A 20,933-nucleotide genomic window follows, 5' to 3' on the forward strand; every position below is an offset into this window, starting at 1 on the left:
AACAGCACACCCCCCACCCCCCCAGCGGACCCCTACACATCCTACCTTGCAGCCCCGCTGCCAGGGGTCCTGCAGCCTCTCGTCCAGGGCCCCGCACCGCCTCCGGTACCCGGCCCGCGTCTTCGTCCTCACCCGATGAGGACACCTCTCCCTCCGATCTCGGCGCTTCCAGGAGAACCCGATGACGCATCCCGGCTTCACCCCGCGTCACTTCCGGTTTCCCTTCGACCACGAGGCCTGGATTCGGACCCCATCTTCTTTCCTCCTCCGTCTTCCCAGGAGCCGTCTCGTCCATGGGGTTTTCCTCGGACCTCCTTCCTGCCAGGTACGGGTACTTCCCAGGCCGCATCCTCGACCAGACCAGCTGCCGCAACCTTCCGCCGGGCCCTGCAGTACGCGAGGCCCCGGCTTGAGGCGAGGCCCTCCATCACCGCTCTGGCAACCCAGAGGTCCCTGGCCCCAGCAAGGCCTCCCTAGCCGAGGCCTCCACACTTTTTGCCAGGGGGATGCTCTCCCTGCCAGCTACAGCCCCCCCACCTGATCTCCGCCTGTGAGGGGGATTCCTCCCTGACTTGGCGCTGCCCCGGGCAGATCTGCGCCCGGCAGCCCGGCCAGTAGGGTCCCTGGAGGGGCTCCCATAATGGCGCTGAGTTCTATGAAAGGGTTCTGGACTCAGACGCACCAGGGCTCTAATCCTCCGAGGCCGTAACCCTTCTAATCTAGCTTGTGAGGGACCACCAACTGCGCTCCCCACTGCTTCTGCAACCCTAGCCTGCAGCCAGGCTTCAGCTTGCAAAGAATGTGGTCTTGCAATTTACTTATAATGTAACAATTTTAAATTACTGTTTTTTTGTGCCAGCCTGTATTTTGTATGAGATCACAGTATGTTTGTGATTCAAGCAGAGGCTTTTCAAGCTGACACTGGCACCTAGTGGGAACATGTAAGAACACACACAGCAGCAGGAAGTTGAAATAATGTGAGAACAATGCATTCTAGAATGCTAGCATTCCCATCACTGCCTCGTTTTACTGTCTGGGTATGCAATATGAAGGGTTTTATAAACCATGAAATAAGATGAACAGAATTGATCCTTTGTAGAGTCACATATTTGTAATTCAAAAGTTTGCCTGAGATTCCTCTCATCGTACAAGGAAATTCCCATTCTCAACATCTTTTTATTCTCTAACATGATATATTTACATTAAAATGATGTGCCATCACAGAAGATACAAAAACATAGCTGCTCACCATTCTCTGTGGTAACGTGTAATATATATATTTGTTGTGTTTGCTTTCATACATGTAAAATAAATACCTGGACTTTTTTTTTTCCTTTGCAGTTATCTGAAATTGTTCGAGAGTTTAAAACAACAAACCGACTATTACTAACAGGCACTCCTCTGCAGAATAACCTCCATGAGTTGTGGGCATTATTGAACTTTCTTCTGCCGGATGTGTTTAATTCAGCTGAGGTGAGTGTTTCTTCCTTTTAGACTGAACATTACTCGGTTGTTCTGGTTGTCTTTCTACAGTTACTTTATCCTCTTTGTTCATTTTGTGGTAATCATAGTTATGTACATCTCTCACTAACATCTTTCACTAAGAAAGGTGTTGCTTCTCTTGTTTTTATAGGTTTCTGGGGGCTAGGACCACAGACACAATAAAAAACATTATACCAAATTCATTTCATTTTAAGGGTTTGCATTTTCTTAAATAAACTCTCCTATCAAAAAAAGCCTTTATGGTAAACTGTATGTAAAATATAAAGAAACAGAGCAACATGAAATTGTGCTTCTAATACTAGATTTGTGAACCTCTAATACCAAATACTGTAGCAAAAAAAGGAAACTTTTTTTTGTTTTACATACCATGTTTGGAGTTATGATACTAAATTAATTAGGATGAGTTTGGGATTCTTTCTTGTTATTACTTACTAAAGTTTTTTTTAAAACCATATTTCATTAATATCTGTGGGATATCTTTTTAAGAGTTTTAAATGACTGATTATATGATGGACAGACATACATTATATAAACATTGGAGATTTTATTATTATTATTATTATTATTAATAAACAGGATTTATATAGCGCCAACATATTACGCAGCGCTGTACATTAAATAGGGATTGCAAATGTATGAAATGCGACAGAATAGTTGCATTGATTTTTCATGTCCAAAGGTATATATTGTAAAAAGATTTTTGTATTTATCATGGATGGTGTGAAAAGATGAAAACCTAAAGAACTTATGTACTGGGTAATGGTAAATCTTCATTTTACTTCATATTTGATGTCCATTATCTAAATATTGAGTGAATATTACTATACACAAGAAAGCTATTTGTTGAAGCTATATTTTATTGGTTTGTGTTAGATTCTCTTTAATCAGAAACACAATTTAATGGTATTGTATCATTTAGTGAGATTAGTTGCTTTGTATATTTAGATACAAAATGGTCCTTATTTTGTGGAGTTGGTGTGTAGTGCGTGATCAATTGAAGTTTGGAGGTTTCTTTCATTTATATTCATGGAAGCCAATAAAATGGTATAAAGTGACCCAGTGCACAACGTCATCAAAGCAGTGCAGAGGGTTGATAGCAGACACCAGAATAGTATTCTTGATAGAAATCCTTTTTCAGTTAAGTGAAATGAAGGATTCATTAGGTGGTGGACAGTAAAGCTATTTTCTGAGCCTGTATGATATACCCTTGCAGACTCCTCCTCCCTGTCCCTGCAGTGAACTAAAAGGTGTCACAAAGATTGTCTCCCAGCAAGAGATAGGTAAATATAGAAAAAATCAGTCAAGGGAATTTACTGCAGAGTTTGGGATAGATTAGCAAAAATGTAAAACTCCCATGGAAATGGGCTTTAAAGAAAACAAAAACATGCAGTCTAACAAAATCACTAGTAAAACTCAAAAACTATTGCTGCACATTCCATATGTAAATGTTTCTCTTTTTCCTCAAAAGCACAGTTGTCTTAGCTTTTTAAAAATCAAAGTCACTTGTGTCTGGTCCCTGCAGATAAACCAGCATTAGTCTATTTCGGAAGTAGTGTTTTTGTGATTTTCTTTTCATATTCAGCTCTACTTTAATGTATGACAACTCCAACAGCTAGAAGTTTTGTTAAATTTCGAGACACTTAAAGCTTGGATGTTGTTGCCAGCTTTAGCAGTATTAAAGATTTCTGTATGACTGACATTTTTGTAATAAAAAGCAGCCTACCATTGATCTTTGAAAGTCCTTGAAAAGCAGGAAAGGACTTGATTACCAGGAAATCTTGCTTCTAGGTAGTTAACAACCGTGGCTATGCTTTTATCATAAATTGTAGTCTCATTGTTATATTGTTAGTATGGGAATATTCATTGTAAAGCTCTAACTCTTCCCCTGCAAAATAAAAATATAGACCAGGGGTGTCCTTTAGATGGAAGATGGATAATTGTGTAGCTTGTAAGAATAACTCTATTTTCTTCGAATCTACATGTTTATTCCTTGGATAGTCTCTATAGGCGTTAGATAATTAGACGTTGGATAACCATGGCACATATCTTTTATATGTAAGAGCAATTGCGGCACCAATTTTTCCATTGATTCTTGAGTGCTACCTCTCAGATCCAACATCTACCAGGTGACAGTGCCTAAACCAAGACTGTTTATAGTTTCAGAATTTTAATCATTTTGCTTTTTTTACCATCACTAATTTTGCAGGTTTAAGCATAACTTGTTAGACAACCACAAAAAAGTGTGCTCCAAATAAAGCATTAAAATTCTTTAATAGTAACAAAAAGAAATTAGAAAATTGCACCTTCAATAGCAAAAGTTTGGCCTGAACATATCAAATCAGACAACTTTCTTTGGGAATAGGTCTAACTTGCAGATTGTGACCAGTCACAGGAATGCTGGCTGAAGAGTGGCAAGTAAGAATGACAAGATCAAACGAACGATCCTAAAATTCCTGTGCTGCAACCCATACAAAAATAACGCTCAACAAGAGAACGTGCAGCAATCCAATCCAGAAACAAAGTCTCAGCAATCCAGAAACAAAGTCTCCATTAAAATGTTTTGGGGCCTACAGGTGTTCATCAAAGAGGCCAAACAGTTAGTGAATCATTTAATACTTATAAACAGGAAGAGATCCCCCATAGCCGCAGACAGAGAAGGTAGGCCGAAACATAATTCTACTCAAAACAAGGGTTTGGAACTGAAGCTCTTTAGCTATAAAAAACACACTAAACGTGCAGGATCCAGGCATTCTTAGTGCAAACCACATGACTGGATACAAAATTGCACACATGAACAATACCAACAGTTCAGACCAATCTGTAAAAATGCCACCAGAGTCATTTTACATACTTTCTTTGAGGGATCCTGCAGAGATGTGGCACACATTTAAAGAATGTAACAAAATACAAAAAAATACCTAATATAACAGTAAGTTAAGATTTGGACTAATACCTGATATATTTACATATTAGTAAACATGCAAATAAATGTAGTATGAATGAAAAACGATATGTTAAATCAAATTGCATAAAAAATAACACAAAATTGTACATCGATTAATTTCACTTTTACATTACAAAAGAGCCATGAAAAAAATTGGTTCTACCGAATATTAATGTATGAGGTTTCTAATTCTTTATTTAGACCATGCAGGCAGTGGCTTTTCACATTAAAAATCTTGACTGAAAAATATTGAGAAGTATAATTGATTCTGTATTTTTAATAGGCTATTTAAAAATGCTTTAGTCATTAAACATTAAAAAAGTTCAGGCATCTAGACCCATTCTTGCAAGGCAGCCCACTTAGTGAGGCTGATTCATCAAGCAAAATTGGAAGCTCGCTCGTGCATTCGTATTCGCGATCCGAAATCGTACGCCGTCGCGCAATTCAACAACTGAATAAGCTCGCGGCCGGAGCCGCGCATCCCCGGCAGCTTTACACTGGCGAGCTTGCATTAAAAGTCACTGTTCCCCTAAAAAATCATTCTTTCTAATGGCACACATATTCACCATTGAGCTTAACAGATCCTCCTTAATCGCGCAGCTGAAATCTAATCGCCTTAATTGGCGGATGCGCGACCCCTATTGCCCATTTTGTTATGTAGACAAGCATCCGACTTGGCAGTGAGATGCGACTGAACGAGAGCATATGACTCGAGCCCGCGGTAAACCGGCTCGATATAACGGCGCGAAAGTACGCGTGACCAGCGAGCGCGGATTTCATTGATAAATTAGGCCCAGTGTCTTCTAAGAAATGTTGAAGCTTTGCCTTTAAGTATGACCTCACTATCCTCTGTGACAGCAGACAAGCCATACCGAAAAGTGAAGCTCCAATATTTCTAAGTAGTTGCTGAGATGGAAGTTCTTGCTGGTCAGTAGGAATGGAAGCAACTAAAGGTATGTGTAATGTCATCTAGGTGCGTACACTTTATACTTTCAGCAATTTATTTGTTTTATAACATCTTGCATTATGTACATCAGTACACATTTGGTGATTGTTTAATCCTGCATCCACATTTTTTCCTGAAGCCATGCTTACTTGGGAGAAGCAGTGGTTAGTGCTATACTTCACTTCACATTTCACTGTGTTCTTTGGTGGGGCATATTTTCTTTTTAAGGACTATTAACCCCCCTAGCGGTATTCCCGAGTGTGACTCGGGGTGGAAAAAATTGCAAAAAGCGGTATCATCGGACAGCGAAAGTGAACTGAGCGACGATTCTGGACCTGAGGTCAGTGCTGTGCCCACATGGTGTCCTATTGACCTTGATGCGGACCAGGCGGCACCGCCAAGATTTCCAATCACCGGCGCACCTGGGATGAAAATTGAGGCTGAATGCGACGACCCCCTGGCATACCTGAAGTTGTTTTTGACTGATGAAGTTAGCGAAAAAATTGTTGCGGAGACAAACAGGTAAGCCGCTCTTGTGTTTGCTAACATTTTAACATTTTTTGCTAATTTTTTTTTGCCAACATGTGTGCAGCTCTGTGCTAACTTTTTAATTTTTTTATGCCAACATGTATGCTGCTCTGTCTTTGCTAACATTTTTAAAATTTTTTGCTAAATTTTTTTTTGCCAACGTGTGCTGCTCTGTGCTAACTTTTTAATTTTTTCTTTTTGCCAACATGTATGCTGCCCTGCGTTTGCTTTTTAAAATTTTTTTGCTATTTTTTTCTTTTTGCCTACATGTGTGCTGCTCTGTGCTAACATTTTAAATTTTGTTATGCCAAAATGAAATTTTTTGCTTTTTTTTATGCAAACATATATGCTGCCCTGTGTTTGCTAACATATTACTTGCCACCTTGAATCATTCAGACTTCATTTTGCAAGTTTCCGAATCCATAGTCAAGAACCACCAAACACCATCAGTGGCTATGAATAGACCTGGACGTCGTGCTTCCACCATTGTCAACCCAGAGCGCCTGACGGGTTGTCACTTTGTTGAATACATCCCACCAACCCACAAAAAGGCAGCACCTACAAGGATTTGCTGCTCAAAGACCGATGACAGAGGAAGGAAGAAACGCAAGGAAACCAGGTTCTACTGTCCTGACTGTGATGTTGGACTTTGTGCAGCACCCTGCTTCAAAATCTACCACACCCGGGATGTCTACTAAAAAAGTAAATATTTTTTTTTTCCAAAATCTGCATATAACTTATATTATTATTTATCAATAGTATTGCACCCTTGTTTGGAAAATTTCAGTAAGAAATTTTTGATAAAACTATTTTTTTTGATAAGTTACATTGTTTTGGGCTAATATTTCATTATTTTTTATAATATTGATTTATAATTATGTATTATTTTATAATTTATGATTGTAATATAATAAATAAATATAATAATTATACCCGGGGTTAATCCTAAGAATTACAGGCCCACAATATAAACAAAAATTTCTACGCAAAAAAAATAGGATCACCTTTTGCATCAAAAAATGACAGAATTAGAACGCTAGGGGGGTTAAACACTATTTCATAAAGCAGGCCTATCACCCAACTTTTTACTTTATATAAAAGGATAGATGACCCTTTTATATTATTTTAAAAGTATCTTCTTCTATTTTTCTTTATTTTTAAATTTTTAGTTTTAGAAAAATGGTTAAGTCCCTCCTCTTCGTGGTTCAGACTGAATGGTAGAGCAGAGCCTCATGGGATATATAGGTCACCTATCCCAGGAGGCTTTGGGGTGCTTCTTGTCTGCATGCCCGATTTTGCAGTGAGAACTGCACTTTTTCTTTTTAGTTACAGCAGGCTACGCCGCCCGATCTTGCACCTGTGCATTGCAAGATCAGGTGACATAGCCAGATTACGAAAGAGAAAGAAAACAGATGGTGGAACCCATTGTTTTCCCCTAGCTGGGACGAAGGAGGATTACAGGATGGCTCAGGACCGAATTGAGGCAAAGTAAGTAGTGATTTTTATTTTTAGTATAGTTTCTCTTTAATCACTACTTTTTATGGAAGGCTTTTTATCTTACACATGGCACATATCATTATGTACTCCTACTGCACAAACTAGTACAATTTATATAAACAGATCATGTGTAATATCCAATAGGACACACACTTTTCGTTTGTAGAAGGTAAATTACCAGATGGATAAGCCTTTTGTGAAAGGCATAGGCACCCAATAGTACCTTCTGCTTCCTAATCTTGCTGGCAAAAAGTACTGATAAACAAACTAAACAGTTCATTTGCACCCATGGAAACCCTTTGCCATTGCATTTTACTGAGTACAGTCTTGAAAACACTATAGTTGAAAATTAGTATTAAAAGTGTTGCTATATCATGTTTCTGTTTTGGTTAACTATCAGCTATTTTTATACCTTTTTGTAAAAATGAAAAATGGAACTAGACTGGTTGCAATTGAAATGTTTCATGATGATTTTGTTTTTGTTTCTCTACCCAGGTTTTTTTTAACCTGGGTAGAGAAATAAAATTTTGTTGTTTGTAGCAAGTAATATGATGCGTTCAGATCACCTATTATAGAAAATCACAGTTGGAATATAAGGATATGCAAATATGCTGGATTAATTCTAGTCTGTACAACAGTCCCACTCCTTTACCCCCATCTCTTCTGTTCTTAATAGACCTGAACAGCCCTTTCTTTACAGGGCTTGTTCAATCCAGTGCCACTTGAAATAATCACGAAAGATCATTTCCAGTGACATAGGTTTGACATCTGTACATCGAATAAGAAACACATAAAGCTCAGGTCACTAAGTTATTGCAATTTTTATTTGCCATGATGATTGCTATTTTTATTTTTTCATCAATGAAAGCTGCCAGTGAAAATACAGGTAGTCCCAGAGTTAAGGAAATCTGACATATGGACGACTCCATAGCAGAACTGAGGCTTGATGGAGGGCGGGGGAGGTTTGCATGACTTGCAGTGGAAATCTTTTGTTAAACACAGCTGAGGTTGTGGGTGATCTTAGGGGGTGAGCTCCTTCTGCAGCCACTTGTAGCTCTTTATTGACCAAGACAAAGTCTGCAGTTGTTTCATTTTGCATATCAAAGCACAGCTTGCTCCAGAAGTAAATGAATATCTAGGCTCCATAAAGTTTTTTATTTTTTTTGCTTTGTTTGTGATTAACCCACGCTGTGAGGATTTTATACAGTAACTGACACCACGCTGCCTGATAATATGTTGAGACAAACATCTGTCCTAATTGCATTTATGAAAATAATGTACCTTTTTCTACTTACATACAAAATCAACTAAAGAACAAACCTACAGTCCCTATCTCGTATGTAACTTGTGGACTACCTGTAATATGGCTTACAATAACAATCTTTATAGCTATTAACTTGTCTAGTTTTGTTGAATTATTGAATTTAGTCTGAGAGTTCTGTTTTACTTTGCATTTTTATTAATGTTTGATGTAATATTTTGTTTAATTGTTTTTCGCAGGATTTTGACTCTTGGTTTGACACAAATAATTGTCTTGGGGATCAGAAACTCGTTGAAAGACTTCATGCAGTAAGTAATATCTTGCCTATATGAAGACCATTCCCTTACAGAGTTTTAGGTGTTATTAATAAAACTTCCTATACATAAATATTTCACCAGGTGTTGAAACCATTTCTTTTGAGGCGCATAAAAGCTGAAGTAGAAAAGAGTCTCCCACCAAAAAAAGAAGTAAAAATTTATCTTGGACTCAGTAAGATGCAAAGGGAATGGTAAGACTGGTGTATAATATGTTTGTGCATTCACACTTACACCTGAAATAGATAAATGTATCTTTAAGTGTGTTTTTCTATGTAAAGGTATATAATTTAATGATCTTTTAAGTGCAGACCAAATGATTTAAATGACTAAAAGAGTAGAAAAAGATCCACAGTCCATTGAAGAACACAGGAATCTATTACCTTTAGGTTACACTGCTACCTTTGGGAGAAATGGACACCAGCAAAAATGTGTATGTTCCTACTTTCTGATCCTTTAAAAGAGCATCTTTTCAAACGTGCCTACCTGTCTTCTTTTGGCTTTTATAACCCTCACTACTTCTAACTATTCATTATCCTCCTTTCTTTTTTGTAATACTTCACCCATCTCCTAGATTGTAAGCTCTTAAGGGCAGGGTCCTCTCCTCCTCCTGTGTCACTGTCTCTATCTGTTTGTCATTTGAAACCCCTATTTAATGTACAGTGCTGTGTAATATGTTGGCCCAAGATACATCCTATTTAATAATAATAATAATAATAATAATAATAATATTATGCCAACTCAAGACAACATGTAACACACAGGCTGGTGAAGGATACCTTTTGAACCAGGACAAATAGCTATATTAACAACCAAAGGAAGACAAAAAGTCTCTGCATGAGTCCAATAAATCATAAGAGAACAAAAAAGGAAGATAAAAATTTGGTAAACATGATCCAACACCAACTGGGTACCAACAGCAAAACCATGAGAAAGCCTTAAAGTAACACTAAACCCAGAACTGGAAACTAAGAAAAGCGGCTGCTTACTAAGTCTCACTTCCTGGATGAAAGCCTTTAACGCAGGGAGCAATCATTCCCCAGATTCAACAGGATAAACTTGAGGGGATTAGGAGAGGAGCCATTAAAGTACTCCCGAGACACAGAAGCCTAAGGAATCCAGCATACTTTAGCAGGATGGGGCATTTGCATGGGAGGAAACCATCATCTTCTGCAACCAGATCCCAAAAAGTCAAGACCAGGTGATAATGCCAATATTCAGTTCCTTGGCAAGGACCTCTTCCAAAAAAGCAAATAATAAAATGGTGGGAAATCTAAAAAGGGCACTTTACAATTTTAAATGACTTTCTGTTCCTGTGCTATGGCTTTACCATCCTACTCACCTAAATGAGAATTCAGAGACAGAGCAACCAGCAGCAATGTTAAGCAGGTCAGGGCCTAGAAAACACTCTGCAGCTACATTAACCAGAACAGGGTCTGGAAAGTCACTATAAATGGAGCCCTGTATCCAAGGGCAGGTAAAGACTGTGCCTCACATGTCCAACAGTGTCTGGTTACATCCCTGTGAAGTTACAGATAATGGCTGACTGAAAAGCTTTCAATGAAAGACAAGCTCTGTTGGAAATCTTGACCGAAGAACAAAAAAATTGGAGAATAACTTTTGAAGCTTCAAAAAATTCATGTCAATCTCTTTTCTTTTGTTGGTATTGTGAAAATTATTGCCTGCAGGAAAAACTTCTTTTTTATTCCCACTGTAGGCTTTTTGGCACTACCATTAGTCAGCGTCACAGTGTCTAATCAAATTTAAACCTACCTTGTAATTTGAAGAATGATAGACCTAGATCAAGCATTTATAAAATTTTACATATCAGGACATAGTAAAAATTATCTGGTCCTTAGCAGGCTTTACAATTATGTGAATACAACCGCAGGTGTAAAACAACACACAATAAAGCCCACCTTGTCATTATTTACCTAACAAAAATAAAGCCAAATGGAAAGGCCATGTGTGAAAAACATGATTTATTAGTTTGTAGAACCATGATTCAGTATCTTGTTTAACCACATTTAGCAGCAATAACTTAAAGAGCTCTATTTATCAAACAGGGAATCTGACATTCTCTCAAACATTCCCTAGTGGGAATTAATTAGTACCATTGAAACACATGAACCTGGAAGGTTCACACGAGAGAATGTTTGAGGGAATGTTAGATTCCCTGTTTTATAAATAGACCCCAAAGAAATAATTTTCTGTAAGCCTGTACCAGTCTCCCATTGTTACGGAGACATTTTGACCCACTCTTCTTTACAACATTGGTGTGCTTGGGATCATTGGCTTTTTGCATGACTCAATTTTCACCAAGTTTTAGCAATCACACAGATAGCCTTACATTTTACTTGGTATACAGGGAGTTCATGGTCAACTAAATGACAGCAAGATGCCCAGGTTCTGTGGCTACAAGACAAGTCCAAATCATTATCACCCCTCTTCCACCATGTTGGTATGAAGAGTTTGTTCTAATATGCTGTGTTTTCACCAAACATAGTGCTGTGCATTATGGTCAGACATTTCCACTTTGCTATTGTCTGTCTAAAGGACCTTGTGTGATCTTGCATGCAAACACATATATGAACAATCATGTCCTAAAAAGTCTTGTGATTTGTTTAGATGCAACTTTGCAAACATAAGCCATGTTCTTTTAGCGAGAGGATTCTTTCTCCTGGCAACCCTTGCTAACAATCCATAGTGGTTAAATCTTTTCTTAATTGTACTGTCATGAACTTAACATTTCACATACTGAGGCCTGTGGGGATGTAGCTCTTGAGTTTTTTGAAGTTTTTCTGACCATTGCACAGCCTAACCCTGGGGTGAATTTGCTGAGACGCCGTCTTAAAGACCTACCAAGGATCAGATATGTTTTTATGTCCTGATATACAAAACCTTACTATTTAAACATAGTGTACTTTCTTTTTCCCATGATTGTAGATCAGGAGAGCAGAAGCCTTTAAATGCATACAATTTTCTTTCAGGAAAGGTTTTCTCAAAGTCCTGCCCACACTTTAGTTTTTACTGGAGTTTTGCAGGTGCTTTGCAGATGTTTCTCACCTTGAACAGTGTGTACCAAACTGTATGTCTCCATTCACTCTCCATAGTTTTGAGGGAAGTTGTTTTGGCATGGCGGACCAAGCTCTGTAAGCATCATTTAGATCCACAGCTGCCTGTTCTCTTTCTGTGGCATTTTTTTTTTTTTGATCAGACAGAAAGCTAACCAAAAACAGGTCATCTACTTCTTCCTGGACTTCCGGACATCTATTTCTGTAGGATAAAAACACCTTAAACTGAGCAAGTTTTCTGACTTTCACAGTTGAAACATTTGTGGAATAGCTCGGTAGCTCACTCAGATTTAACGTATTTGTCTATCTTCTGAAATGTAATAAATCTATTTTTAAATTACATCTATTTCATTGACATATTTAAGTATTTTCTTTATATACAGTAAATGGTACTATGTATTTTTAGGTACACCAGAATTTTAATGAAAGATATTGACATTCTGAATTCTGCTGGTAAAATGGACAAAATGCGTCTATTAAATATATTAATGCAGCTGCGCAAGTGTTGCAACCATCCTTACCTGTTTGATGGGGCAGAGCCTGGTCCACCCTACACTACTGACAGTCATCTTATCTACAACAGTGGAAAAATGGTAGTGCTGGATAAATTACTTTCCAAACTGAAGGAGCAAGGTATATGTATATATATATGTATATATATCTTGTATAATTTGCTGTCCTCTAATTTCCTCTTTCTTATTTAAAAACATTTATTTAAAAAAATATAATAGTATACACATAAAAAATGAGTTAGCCAATAAATAAAGAAAAGGGAGAAGATAAACATTTCATCCCCATATTTGATTTGATTTTTAAAGCTCTCCAAGATTGGAGAAGATAGATTATTGTGGGAGAACCTGAGCGAACCCACAAACCTCTCCTAATGGTTTACCCTGCTATCAATTTTTTTAGCAGCTGATACTTAAAATATGAGTAAGAAATAAGGAAAAATTGTCACAACTGTAAACTGTGTGGGACCCCATAATGCTAACTGGGATTGCATTATAAACTAAACTATTTCAGCTTCTCATGCATAGAAAAGGGGATTTGTTTTTTTTTTTTTTTTTTTTTTTTACAAGTGTATGTTGAAGACACACTGCCACATCAGGTCATCGCTATAGCATGAATTCTGAAACTATAGGACTTTTTGTAAATAGCATGGCGTTTATAATAAAGCGGACCTCAACTAAACATTTCAACTTTCAATCCTTTTAAATAAGGTAAAAATACTATCTTTTATGGGAGGCGAGAAACAGAATGGGAGCGCAGGGCCTCCTAGGATACATACGTCGCACATCCCAGAAGGCTTCTGGCTGAGCAGAAGGAGGTTTTTCTTCAATGGGGAAAAACATGTGCAGTGAGATTAACACACTTTTTTTCCCCATTTACCACATACTAAGTCACCCGATCTCACGCAAGAGCAGTGCCAGATCGTGTGATGTAGGCAGAAGGTGGAAGAAGGGCAAAGAAGGTGGCGGCGATGAAGGAAGGTAAAAAAGGGGATTCCAGGACAACCCGAGGCAAGATCCAGAAAACTTACAGAGGGATCGACGGATCTGTGAATATAAAGGTGAGTTTACTTCCAATTTAAGAGCAGGTTACCATGCAAGAAACATCACCCTAATTTTCAGGCACACACTGGAAGCCCAGCACAGCTTAAGAGAAGCTAAAATCCCCCAGTGTGTGTCTGAACCAAATCAAGAAAAAGCAGCAATGGCAATCACAGATCAATTTAAAAACCAGCACTGTAAATGAAATGTACAATTGTACATGGGCTTCCTTTGATAAAAATATGTTGTGAATGCGGCTGTTTGATTTTGCCTTTTCTGTGATTAGTGCAAAATTACTATAGGAGCCCTCACTTGCTCTTAGAAAGTCTGAATTTCAAGTAAAATAACCACCTTAACAAAAGAGTAAATTTGGTCCAGGCCAGAACTGTACTTACCATGCCTCAATCCTTATTTATTATAACAGAAATTAACAGATTGCTTAGAAATAAGAAATTGTGGTAAAGAAAGAATCATATAGTCAGACAGGGTATCTCCTGAGTTTCTCCAGTTTTAGAATATGATCCAATACAAGATACAAAAAGTCTCTGCCAGTTGTGAATAGTTCTCTGGTACTGGTGATCATAAGGAATTGGAACTTGTTTTCTGTAACACAAGATGGCAGTGTTGTGATATATTTTATTAAACCATGTTCATCTTTTCAACCATGTTCAGATCTATTTTTGGGTCTTTTGAAATGTCTCCCAGACATTTTCTTTGTGGGCAATATATATTATATAATTCCTTCTTACTTTAAAATTCCTAGGGTTGCTATGTTTAAACATTTATCTATTTCTACTTTAATAACAAGTCATATATGGACACCAGAATATACTTCAGTGAATAAAATGTGATTATATTTTTGTGCACTGTTTTTTGGTAAAACATGTAACAACACTAGTGTTTATATTCTTCTGTGATAGGTTCCAGGGTTCTGATTTTTAGTCAAATGACCCGAGTGCTCGACATCCTGGAGGATTACTGCATGTGGCGTGGCTATGAGTACTGTCGCCTAGATGGACAGACGCCACATGAAGAAAGAGAGGTAAAATCAGATAACTTGCTCCTGCAGATATACAAAGCTTTATTAAAGGATTTTACAGCTCTGCTTGGCTTCCTGTCTGCTTTATACCCTGCGATACCTAGTGGACCAGTTTACCTGTAAAGCTTGTAAATAAAGTCTCAGCAGCAGAACTTAAAAATTTGAAGATATAGAGAAAAAGCAATTGCCTGTACTGTAAACATTTGATCTTAGAAAATATTGCATGTTTTGGCATAGACATGCATTCCACTCCATTCACTGAAAACTATACAGATGACATAATATTCTTTACATGTTTTTTTCTTGATAAATTTGCACCCTTGAACTAAAGTTGTTATTCTGGAACTCCTTTCTAATATATTTGGTTGACAAACAGTTTTTGTACAGCTTTATTGAATGATGTTGCTTAAATATATTTGAAAATACTACATGCAATTACTGTTTACCAGTGGTAACGTCTTGTAAAGCAGTAATGTAGTGGATGTATAAAAAAATATTACTGCTATTAGATTAAAATGCATTGCAGGATAATACCAGATGTATAAAATTGGTAATGAGCCATGAAGTAGTTTATCACATTAGACTTGACAGAATCTGCTATGTCAGCATAGGCATACCTTGCAAGCCTCGTTTGAGGGGCAGTATATGAATTTTGCTGCACTTTAGGTGGTTTTGTGAATTAGATAAAATCAGTGCTTCAAAGCTACACATATATACACACGCACTGGATACTTTATTGTAATATTTTATACTTTATCGGCCTACTTAATGTTTATTAGGTTCCCCTAAGTAGTATCAAGTTGAAACTCCTTTTGCTTTCAGTAAACTGTAATTCTTCTTGGCAGAGATTCATCAAGGTGCATGCAATAAACATATGACTTCCACTGTATTTAGATATTTTTAAAGAGAATAATCATGAATAAAACATACAAAAACAACCAAAAGTGTGTCAATAGACATGCAAATTGTCTGACTCTGGAGAGTATTACTTGTCCCTGGGATATCTTGAGGAGCACAATCTAAGAAGATTCAAAGATAAAAAACAACTGTACAAATACACTACATTTATATACAGGGTCATGTGCTGAGGGTTTTCTCTATTCTGACAAGCTGATCTGATACACGTTCATTTTACAAGTACAATAAATCATTACATCTTCATTACAACTTCTTTATTCATCCCTCTTAATGCAGTGTATCCTTTTTTATGGATCCAGAAGAATTCATGCTGTTATAGCAGCTTTTGCAAGTCACCTCCACAGAGGGGTGTTTTAACCTGCACTATTATCATATAGCAAAACTGGTAGCTCTTTGGTAGGACGAAACATAAGTTACTGTTTTAGACATTTTTAATTAAATTTTTTAAAGCTCTCCAAGGCTGTAGAAGATACACTTTCACCAGTGAACCTGGGTGATCCAGCAAACCTGGAATAGATTTCTTAAAGTAATTTGCTATTTGTTAGGCAAATGTTTTGGACCACCCAGCTTCACCGATAAAAGTGTATCTTCTTCAGTCTTGGAGAGCTTTAATAAATAGATCCAATATTAGTAAATAACGGATGTTTAACATAACAAATGTTTAATATAACTAATATGTCTAAAATTCCTTTATTATCAGGAAGCCATACAAAGATTTAACGCACCTAACAGCAGAAAATTTATCTTTATGCTGAGTACCCGTGCCGGAGGCCTTGGAATAAATTTGGCAACTGCTGATGTAGTGATTTTGTATGATTCAGACTGGAACCCTCAAGTCGATTTACAAGCAATGGTTAGGAAATATTTGCTTTACAGTTACTTTATTTAGTAAATTTTTTCATCATTTGACATGTGCAGAGTATGATGCTCCAACACTATAAAATAAAATGATCAGAAAAATGTTTAAAGTGGTGCACATAACATACATTATCTGCTTTATTGTAATATGATGTTTGGGAAATAAATACACTGGAAACTGGAATTTACATTTATTGCATGTACTGTGAGTTTTTATATCACCCCTTCCAGTGCCCTAGAAACCATATGTTGCATCCTTTCTTGTAAACCTTCTGCAACACACCTTTGGCAAATTTGATTACTATTAGATCTATTTCAATAAAAAACTGATCTAATGAGCTAAAATCGATGTTGTGTTTCCAAGATAAAGTTCTTTACTTTTTTATACTTTACTCATTGTCATGCATTACCATGGGTTGTGCAAAAGCAGCCTATTTATTGAATGGTGTATGTATCGCCCCACAAAGAACCATAAAGTGTACTTGCTTCACACCACATTGCATGGTAGTACATTTCAGTGCATTGTTGATCTTGAAGTGTCATTCAAATACAACTCAATGGTATGAACGGGTCCTCAATGACTCATGGATCAATTTAAACAAGAACAAGTTCCTGAAAATATTAGGCTTTTATTGACTTAAATGTTGTTCCTTGTTTGGATATTTTTCATCAGGTTATTCATCAAACATGAAACAAGTTAAATAACCTATATACCTAAAGTATACGTTGGCTGTTGCTATTGCATTTTAGCCTAAAGTTTATGTTTAAACGTGCTTATCATAGAACTTAGCTACAACACAGCATAGAATATTTAGAAATACTGAATAGTAATAATGTTACAAAGAACAAACAGACAATAAATTTCACATGTGCTATTGTTTGCTTTAACTTTAGTGACAACAATTTTAAATCAATTCATGGTGTAGAAGCACCTATTTAATTTCTAGTGTTATTCTTTTTGTCCTGCAATGCCATATATAAACATTTATTTGAAGCCTGCAGGTCTCTAATGCACAACTAACTCAGTGTTATATTTACAATAGGATCGAGCACATCGTATAGGTCAAACAAAAACTGTACGTGTATTTCGGCTCATTACCGACAATACAGTAGAAGAACGGATTGTGGAAAGAGCAGAGATGAAATTGAGGCTGGACTCCATAGTCATACAACAAGGTAAAGATTCAAATATTTTTTAAAGCAGAATTGAGGTTGGAACTATCACATGTAAGAAAACGTAAGCAGTGATTTACCGAATGCTTGGCATACCAATATTCATGTGTTTGCTTTGGACAGGCAGACAAGTTAAGGAGATACACAAGATATTAAAAAGATGAGCCTTTCACTGCATTTGCTGATGAATTATGATAAAGGTCACAAAGTTAAAAAGAAAACAAACACTCCCTTATCCCATTCTAACCTAATATTATAAGTGTACAATATTTTCGAGTGCCCAGTGAAAGCATTACTTACTGCTTTATTTTATTTGCCCTTTCTGCCTGCACAATCTGAAAAAAACGTGAAACATGCACAGATCTGTGCTGCAGCCGAGCAGGGGAAAGTCTGCTGACATCACAAATCAAGTAAATCAAGCTCTTTAAATAATAAAACTTACCCAGGCTGCGATTTTACACATTTCAGTTATTTTTTGAGGCTGAGTGAGCAATGTCTTTTATACTACAAGGTCTGTTTCAAGGCAAATGCATGTGTGCTGGTCTGGCAAACATTTATGGAATCACTAGAGTATTATCATTTTTGTCTTTCAGCCATACTGGAAGCTGAAAAGACAATGATAGCCAAAAGACAAACCTTCTTTCTTGGACGCTGCTTTATCATAATAAATTTATTTTCTCCCAGTCCAGCAAGTTAATATGAATTATGATAACGAAGCTTCAAAAACTAGAGGTGTACTATTAGCATTGCTAGGAACTTAGATCATCTGTATTGCTTGAAATTGGCATTGGGAACTTGGGAGTTGGACTACATGAAATGTAAGAGTAAAATCAAATGCTTTGATGTTGGAGGTCAGTGAAAATTGATATGTCCCAGGATCAGTGGTCATTGGGACTAAAAGATGCCTCATTACATAGTGAGAGTAACACATTCTCTGCCGTCAGTGATCAGTAGAATTATTTGTGTTTAAAGAAAAGGCAATAATTTAGTGTCTTATCATTGATGGTAATGATCAGTGGGATAAATATAGTGGCTTATCATTGATTGCTGGTTAGTGGTTGAAAAACATTGGTGTTCAGTCGGAGGATAATGATTCTCCACAATTGATGTTCAATGGTCATTGAGAGGAATATGGGGCTCCATTATTGTTTAGTTGTGAATGGGAGGAATATATTGCCCTATTATTGATTATCACTAGGCTGTCACAATGTTGGTCTTCATCTTCACTTACTTCTCTGAAGCTTTCATGCCCTCTGACACTCTGTATCAGGATCGGTACTATACAGACACCATTAAACATTCCCCTAGGCAAATTGCTCTGCACTGGAACTGTGTGCATTCTAGTGTGCAGATTCTACTGCCACTCTGCTGTTATTGGTTACTTCTCCCTGTTTAGTGGTCAAGGCCTTCTCATTGTAAGGATTGGTTTACAGCAAACAGAAGGTCATAGTCTAATTCAAGTAATTCTATTTTTAATAATGTGGATATTTTAGAAAAAGGCTTGTGCCTTATGTAAATATTTTGTGCAATCATTGCATCATGTGCATATGTAAATATTTTGTGCAATCATTAAGAAGATTTCAGGGCTGTACTTGTAGGTGGTTAAATGGATGTTTACTACTTTTGTATTGTTGGCATATACTTTATGGTTTTCTTCTGTTGTTAGGTAGGTTGATAGACCAACAATCAAACAAACTTGGAAAGGATGAGATGCTTCAGATGATTCGCCATGGTGCCACTCATGTATTTGCATCAAAGGACAGTGAGCTTACTGAAGAAGATATTACTACCATTTTGGAAAGAGGGGAAAAGAAGGTAACTGTTGTTTCTTTGTCAGTTCAACACTTTCATTAAACATTGCTGGAAGCAACACATGTATAGCAATCTGCTCCAGACAAAAATGGACAAATCAATCCTTTTACAGTGAGATAAAACCAAAAATTCAAAAAATTATCGCCATCTACTGCAATCTTTTTTAGAATGTAGACCGCACATCTTATGTGCAGCACATTGTACATACTTGGATACTTTGGTGCTGGAATTGGGAACTTCCCTGCACATGTGGGGAGTTACATTTTTCTAGCATGGTCAATCAAGATGAATGAAATTCCCAAATAAGGTTGGGTGAAGATTTTGGCGATATTTGGGGAGTGAGGAGAGGTAACTTTGAAAATTTAGGGCTTTTGAACATTACAATACAGGCAGATAAAAGAAAGGATAATAAACTGCTTAAAAACACCTATCAAATGCATTAAAATACCATGTAGACGTAAAAACACTATATGACTTCAGAGACTGCTAGATGTTCTCTTGGATATAGAATGCTCAGCATGTCTGTGTGCTTTTCATACAATCATTCATGTTGTCATCAGAAAAATTTATGCATTTAGCTTAAACTCCAAATGTACAAAAAACCTTATCAAAATGGTTATAGGAGAGCCATTGCTGTATGTATTTACATACAGTAAAATGACTGTTCTTTGAAAACTGATTTTACTCCTGTACCTCTTTCTTACAATTGTATAATTAATGAAGCATATGTGATGATCTATGAACATACCCTCTCTTGCTAGTGTATAAATCTATAAATGTGATTCCTTTTTCAGACTGCTGAAATGGCAGAGCGCTTGCAGAAAATGGGAGAAAGCACACTCAGAAATTTCTCTATGGATACAGAAACAAGTTTATATAACTTTGAAGGAGAAGATTATCGAGAAAAACAAAAGGTAACTTTATATGTGCAAAGATTATTTACAAAATAATTTATGCCATGAGGTAAAGTGTCATGAAATTATTATAGCAGATACATTTGGCACCAGGATTTATATGGTAAGGTCAGAGTGATGTTAGATGGGCAAACGGACCATTGTTTTTTCCAAGTATACAATAAATAATGACTACCATGCATGGAAGCTCTCATGTGAGGAGAGGGAGGACATTTTAATATGTGAAAAAACTATATCATTGCAGCTGACAAAAGTTCCTAATTTATTTACTAAAGGTAGAAAAAGTTGTTGCAGTCATGAAAAGTTGGCTGGAACATTTTGTTCAATGTTCTTTTTGTCTTTGTCGATAAACTAGAAATGATCTTATCCCACATTTTCTCTCTTTGAGTGTCTTTAAGCATGTAAGATTCAGATTGACACATTTTTTCTATACAATAGAAAACTCCTAATATTGCCTCTTTACCTATCCCCAGAGACCACCAAACTCCTTGTACATGCTCTTATCAATTCTCGTCTGGACTACTGTAACCTCCTCCTCTCTGGTATTCCACTAACCTGACTTGCTCTTCTATAATCTATTATGAATGCCGCAGCTAGACTTA

General features: G+C 36.9%; 1 protein-coding gene across 2 annotated transcripts in view; it reads left to right on the plus strand.

Moving 5' to 3' along the window:
• SMARCA1 (SNF2 related chromatin remodeling ATPase 1) overlaps positions 1 to 20,933 on the plus strand; it is a 79,087-nt gene that overhangs the window by 28,034 nt on the left and 30,120 nt on the right. For both annotated transcript variants that reach the window (XM_072430773.1, XM_072430772.1), the window contains exons 8-16: positions 1,342 to 1,473; positions 8,919 to 8,987; positions 9,078 to 9,187; positions 12,474 to 12,700; positions 14,538 to 14,659; positions 16,275 to 16,427; positions 17,476 to 17,608; positions 19,272 to 19,420; positions 20,212 to 20,331. In XM_072430773.1, coding sequence (XP_072286874.1) covers positions 1,342 to 1,473; positions 8,919 to 8,987; positions 9,078 to 9,187; positions 12,474 to 12,700; positions 14,538 to 14,659; positions 16,275 to 16,427; positions 17,476 to 17,608; positions 19,272 to 19,420; positions 20,212 to 20,331 — 1,215 coding nt within the window. The remainder of the gene's footprint in view (positions 1 to 1,341; positions 1,474 to 8,918; positions 8,988 to 9,077; positions 9,188 to 12,473; positions 12,701 to 14,537; positions 14,660 to 16,274; positions 16,428 to 17,475; positions 17,609 to 19,271; positions 19,421 to 20,211; positions 20,332 to 20,933) is intronic.

Source organism: Pyxicephalus adspersus, chromosome Z, assembly GCF_032062135.1.
Source record: "Pyxicephalus adspersus chromosome Z, UCB_Pads_2.0, whole genome shotgun sequence".
NCBI classification, from domain to species: Eukaryota; Metazoa; Chordata; class Amphibia; order Anura; family Pyxicephalidae; genus Pyxicephalus; species Pyxicephalus adspersus.